This window comes from Nanorana parkeri, unplaced genomic scaffold, assembly GCF_000935625.1.
Source record: "Nanorana parkeri isolate BGI_ZX_2015 unplaced genomic scaffold, ASM93562v1 scaffold3752, whole genome shotgun sequence".
Classification (NCBI taxonomy): Eukaryota; Metazoa; Chordata; class Amphibia; order Anura; family Dicroglossidae; genus Nanorana; species Nanorana parkeri.
In genome coordinates, this window is record NW_017310020.1 from 4,020 (window position 1) to 10,463 (window position 6,444).

Here is a 6,444-nt window from a genome sequence, read left to right on the forward strand (position 1 = left end):
AGAGAGAGAGAGAGAGAGAGAGAGAGAGAAAGAGAGAGAGAAAGAGAAAGAGAGAGAGAGAGAGAGAGAGAGAGAGAGAGAGAAAGAGAGAGAGAGAAAGAGAGAGAGAGAGAGAGAAAGAGAGAGAGAAAGAGAGAGATGGATCAGTAAGAGCCCGTCACCCATAGAAGCCCCCCGATAGGCACAGCGGGTGCAGGTGATGGGGAGGGGCGGTGATTCTGCAGCACCGCAGCGTAACCACACATGGGGCGGAGGAGCCCGGTCATGTGACGGGACGACGCACACACAGTACCTTGAGGTTGGGGGTGAAGGGGTCCGGAAGTCGCATGTTTCGGGGAAAGGCACTCAGGATCAGATTCCTCAGCTGGATGCAGTTGGGTGGGATGACGTCACAGAAGCCATAGTGATAATCACAGAGGAACTCTGGGAAGTCGTGGAGCAGAACCAGCAGCACGCGCAGTGTGCCCTGCACAAGACAAATGCAGAGTACATACGTCACCTTACTAGAGGGGCGGAACCCCAAGAACTGTTTCTTTTTTGGGGGGGGGGGGGGACAAGACTGTAATGGTAACCGGGGGCTACAATAAGCTCGACATCACATGACACGGAAGGCACCAATGAGGCGCATGGTAAGAGACTGTAATGGTAACCGGGGGCTACAATAAGCCCGACATCACATGACACGGAAGGCACCAATGAGGCGCATGGTAAGAGACTGTAATGGTAACCGGGGGCTACAATAAGCTCGACATCACATGACACGGAAGGCACCAATGAGGCGCAACTTACCTTGTAGAGGATTTGCATAGGTTTGGAGAGTTCCACGTTTCGGAGGAACGGGGCCAGATATTTGAAGAGGTCGATCAGTAGCTGGGCGTACATCGGCCACCCCTGCCGGGAGACAAAGGGTTAAGTGACGCAAGGCTCCGAGTGACGACGCACGCCGGAAACAAACGGTCGCTTACCTTCTGCTGGGGAGTGTGCGCCAACATTCGTGCGATGAAGATGCGGTGAGAGATCAGCTCCAGCCAGGCGTAGACGAAGCCCGAGGCTTTGGTGGGCCGGAGGATGTGGAAGGTATTGCTGGAAGAAGACACAAATGTGGTCACAGATCGCCTACAGGCAAGCTACGCGGGGAGGGGGGGTCTGAAGAATGCGGCTACGGGGGAGGGGTGAAGAACGCGGCGGCGGGACTTACCAGAAGGCGGTGAGGGTCTGGAAGTTGATGGTTTCTAACACATGTTCCGGGGCGTTCAACTCCAGCAGCAGCATGATGAAGATTCGATGGTACGGAAGCTGCTGGAACTCACTCTGCCTCACCTCATGATCCTGGAGCAGAACTCCGACCACGATACCGAGAACCTGCCACAAAACATAACGTCACTACCAGGACTGCGATACCAAGAACTGGCACACAAGGGGTCACTACCCTGACTACGGTACCATGACCCTGGCACACAAGGGGTCACTACCAGGACTACGGTACCATGAACCTGGCACACAAGGGGTCACTACCCTGACTACGGTACCATGACCCTGGCACACAAGGGGTCACTACCCTGACTACGGTACCATGACCCTGGCACACAAGGGGTCACTACCAGGACTACGGTACCATGACCCTGGCACACAAGGGGTCACTACCCTGACTACGGTACCATGACCCTGGCACACAAGGGGTCACTACCCTGACTACGGTACCATGAACCTGGCACACAAGGGGTCACTACCCTGACTACGGTACCATGAACCTGGCACACAAGGGGTCACTACCAGCACTACGGTACCATGATGCTGGCACACAAGGGGTCACTACCCTGACTACGGTACCATGAACCTGGCACACAAGGGGTCACTACCAGGACTACGGTACCATGATGCTGGCACACAAGGGGTCACTACCAGGACTACGGTACCATGACCCCGGCACACAAGGGGTCACTACCCTGACTACGGTGCCATGACCCCGGCACACAAGGGGTCACTACCCTGACTACGGTACCATGACCCCGGCACACAACACTATGAGTAGAACACCCCGCAGCCCCCCAGAAGGGGACGGGTCCTCACTTTGTTGAGAAGGTTGATCTTGGTCACGGTATTGGTGGCCTCTCCGGAGTGCTTGACCAGCAGCGCGATGAGCCTGACGAAGGCGTCGAGGTTGTGGTAGCACTTGGCTCGGATCATGGTAGGGTTGGCGGCCGGGTTGTGCTGCTGCTCGGCCTGAGCGCGGTAGCTGATTTCCACGCACATCTCCGTACACAGGCGGAAGAATCGGGTGATGAGGTCGTCGGTCTTCAGAATGCCCTGTTGGTGCATCTGAACAATGAGAAGGACAAAGTGAGACGGGTCCGAGGGGCCGGGAGGTCTCATCGGGTTCCGGAACTCACCTGCCCAACAAACGCAGAGAAGGCCTTGGTGCTGTCCCGTCCGGCCGCAGCCGAGTGGTACAGATTGACCCATTCTCTCAGGAGGTACTCGGCCTTTTCCCGGAGTCCCGGGGGATCATCGTACTCCGAGGCTTGAGATATCCCAGAATGCATCATGAAGTTGGGGCCGCCCTGGGCCCGTTCAATCATGGCCTCGAAGTTAGAGCGGAGCACATCCATGAGCTGTGGAAGCCTGAACACGGAACACGGAGGAGACGTCAGGAAGAGGAAGGGACGTCCAAATCAGCCAATACACCCCCACCGAGACTCTGCGACCAATCACACGGAAGGGACTGGAGACCACCACACGGACCGTGCAAACCGCACGCACAGACACGGACCGTGCAACCCGCACGCACAGACACGGACCGTGCAACCCGCACGCACAGACACGGACCGTGCAACCCGCACGCACAGACACGGACCGTGCAACCCGCACGCACAGACACGGACCGTGCAACCCGCACGCACAGACACGGACCGTGCAACCCGCACGCACAGACACGGACCGTGCAACCCGCACGCACAGACACGGACCGTGCAACCCGCACGCACAGACACGGACCGTGCAACCCGCACGCACAGACACGGACCGTGCAACCCGCACGCACAGACACGGACCGTGCAACCCGCACGCACAGACACGGACCGTGCAACCCGCACGCACAGACACGGACCGTGCAACCCGCACGCACAGACACGGACCGTGCAACCCGCACGCACAGACACGGACCGTGCAACCCGCACGCACAGACACGGACCGTGCAACCCGCACGCACAGACACGGACCGTGCAACCCGCACGCACAGACACGGACCGTGCAACCCGCACGCACAGACACGGACCGTGCAACCCGCACGCACAGACACGGACCGTGCAACCCGCACGCACAGACACGGACCGTGCAACCCGCACGCACAGACACGGACCGTGCAACCCGCACGCACAGACACGGACCGTGCAACCCGCACGCACAGACACGGACCGTGCAACCCGCACGCACAGACACGGACCGTGCAACCCGCACGCACAGACACGGACCGTGCAACCCGCACGCACAGACACGGACCGTGCAACCCGCACGCACAGACACGGACCGTGCAACCCGCACGCACAGACACGGACCGTGCAACCCGCACGCACAGACACGGACCGTGCAACCCGCACGCACAGACACGGACCGTGCAACCCGCACGCACAGACACGGACCGTGCAACCCGCACGCACAGACACGGACCGTGCAACCCGCACGCACAGACACGGACCGTGCAACCCGCACGCACAGACACGGACCGTGCAACCCGCACACACGGACCGTGCAACACACACACACGGACCGTGCAACACACACACGGACTGTACAACCCGCACACACTACACGCTGCAGATACAGGCGTGATCCGGGTATGGGTTATGCGTTTCCTGTAGCACCACAGCGTAACCTCCGCCCAGAAAAGGACACAGGTTTAAAAATGGTGCGAGTAATCGTATGGTGGTCACCTCCAGGTCCTTGACTCATCCCTCTGACGTCCCTACCACATGCGTCGCTCACCCTTCTGGTGCGTTGCCCCTGGAGTGCGCATTAATACGCATCAGAGTCTCTATGGTGTGGAAAAACTCCGCCTCCGTCACGTGACTGACGCTGCGATCGTCCACAAGCAAGATCTTCACCAGCTGCATAGCGAAGGCCACGGCCATGTAGTTCAGCCCGTTCTCCATGGACTGCAGAGAGGAAGCAGATGAGTGGAGCAGCCAATGAAAAGACAGGAATTGTAGACGAGGCGCGCCGGAAGCTTACCTGTGCCAGGTGGACATCGTACTGCTGCATGTTCACAAGATGGTTCCTGATCAGAAGCTCCACAGCCTCCACGTTGTACTTGTACTCGTCCCGACACTCGATCAGACACCTGCCAGACAAGCCGGTAAGGAAGCCGTATATCCCCCCTGAACTCCACCCGCCATGCCAGAACACGGAGCGCCTCCCCCCACCATGCCAGACCACGGAGCTCCTCCCCCCACCATGCCAGACCACGGAGCTCCTCCCCCCACCATGCCAGACCACGGAGCTCCTCCCCCCACCATGCCAGACCACGGAGCTCCTCCCCCCACCATGCCAGACCACGGAGCTCCTCCCCCCACCATGCCAGACCACGGAGCTCCTCCCCCCACCATGCCAGACCACGGAGCTCCTCCCCCCACCATGCCAGACCACGGAGCTCCTCCCCCCACCATGCCAGACCACGGAGCTCCTCCCCCCACCATGCCAGACCACGGAGCTCCTCCCCCCACCATGCCAGACCACGGAGCTCCTCCCCCCACCATGCCAGACCACGGAGCTCCTCCCCCCACCATGCCAGACCACGGAGCTCCTCCCCCCACCATGCCAGACCACGGAGCTCCTCCCCCCACCATGCCAGACCACGGAGCTCCTCCCCCCACCATGCCAGACCACGGAGCTCCTCCCCCCACCATGCCAGACCACGGAGCTCCTCCCCCCACCATGCCAGACCACGGAGCTCCTCCCCCCACCATGCCAGACCACGGAGCTCCTCCCCCCACCATGCCAGACCACGGAGCTCCTCCCCCCACCATGCCAGACCACGGAGCTCCTCCCCCCACCATGCCAGACCACGGAGCTCCTCCCCCCACCATGCCAGACCACGGAGCTCCTCCCCCCACCATGCCAGACCACGGAGCTCCTCCCCCCACCATGCCAGACCACGGAGCTCCTCCCCCCACCATGCCAGACCACGGAGCTCCTCCCCCCACCATGCCAGACCACGGAGCTCCTCCCCCCACCATGCCAGACCACGGAGCTCCTCCCCCCACCATGCCAGACCACGGAGCTCCTCCCCCCACCATGCCAGACCACGGAGCTCCTCCCCCCACCATGCCAGACCACGGAGCTCCTCCCCCCACCATGCCAGACCACGGAGCTCCTCCCCCCACCATGCCAGACCACGGAGCTCCTCCCCCCACCATGCCAGACCACGGAGCTCCTCCCCCCACCATGCCAGACCACGGAGCTCCTCCCCCCACCATGCCAGACCACGGAGCTCCTCCCCCCACCATGCCAGACCACGGAGCTCCTCCCCCCACCATGCCAGACCACGGAGCTCCTCCCCCCACCATGCCAGACCACGGAGCTCCTCCCCCCACCATGCCAGACCACGGAGCTCCTCCCCCCACCATGCCAGACCACGGAGCTCCTCCCCCCACCATGCCAGACCACGGAGCTCCTCCCCCCACCATGCCAGACCACGGAGCTCCTCCCCCCACCATGCCAGACCACGGAGCTCCTCCCCCCACCATGCCAGACCACGGAGCTCCTCCCCCCACCATGCCAGACCACGGAGCTCCTCCCCCCACCATGCCAGACCACGGAGCTCCTCCCCCCACCATGCCAGACCACGGAGCTCCTCCCCCCACCATGCCAGACCACGGAGCTCCTCCCCCCACCATGCCAGACCACGGAGCTCCTCCCCCCACCATGCCAGACCACGGAGCTCCTCCCCCCACCATGCCAGACCACGGAGCTCCTCCCCCCACCATGCCAGACCACGGAGCTCCTCCCCCCACCATGCCAGAACACGGAGCTCCTCCTGCCATGCCAGAACACGGAACTCCTCCCACCATGCCAGAACACGGAGCTCCTCCCACCATGCCAGAACACGGAGCTCCTCCCACCATGCCAGAACACGGAGCTCCTCCCACCATGCCAGAACACGGAGCTCCACCCACCATGCCAGAACACGGAGCTCCACCCACCATGCCAGAACACGGAGCTCCACCCACCATGCCAGAACACGGAGCTCCTCCTGCCATGCCAGAACGCTCCTCCCACCAGGTCATGGTACATGCACCCAGAACACAGAGCTCCTCCCACCAGGTCACGGTACATGCACCCAGAACATGGAGCTAATCCCATGTCACAATACATACACCCAGAACGCCAGCCTCCACCTGCCATGTCACATGTACATGAACACTGAGCTCATCCCATGTCACGTTACAT

At 61.7% G+C, this 6,444-nt stretch overlaps 1 protein-coding gene across 1 annotated transcript in view; it reads right to left on the bottom strand.

Moving 5' to 3' along the window:
* CNOT1 (CCR4-NOT transcription complex subunit 1) overlaps positions 1–6,444 on the bottom strand; it is a gene marked incomplete at its 5' end in the record, with an annotated part of 32,294 nt that overhangs the window by 1,742 nt on the left and 24,108 nt on the right. Inside the window, 8 exons of the mRNA XM_018575297.1 lie at positions 293–466; positions 790–891; positions 966–1,083; positions 1,199–1,362; positions 2,071–2,319; positions 2,391–2,622; positions 3,982–4,151; positions 4,228–4,370. Of these exons, the coding sequence (XP_018430799.1) occupies positions 293–466; positions 790–891; positions 966–1,083; positions 1,199–1,362; positions 2,071–2,319; positions 2,391–2,622; positions 3,982–4,151; positions 4,228–4,370 (1,352 nt within the window). The remainder of the gene's footprint in view (positions 1–292; positions 467–789; positions 892–965; positions 1,084–1,198; positions 1,363–2,070; positions 2,320–2,390; positions 2,623–3,981; positions 4,152–4,227; positions 4,371–6,444) is intronic.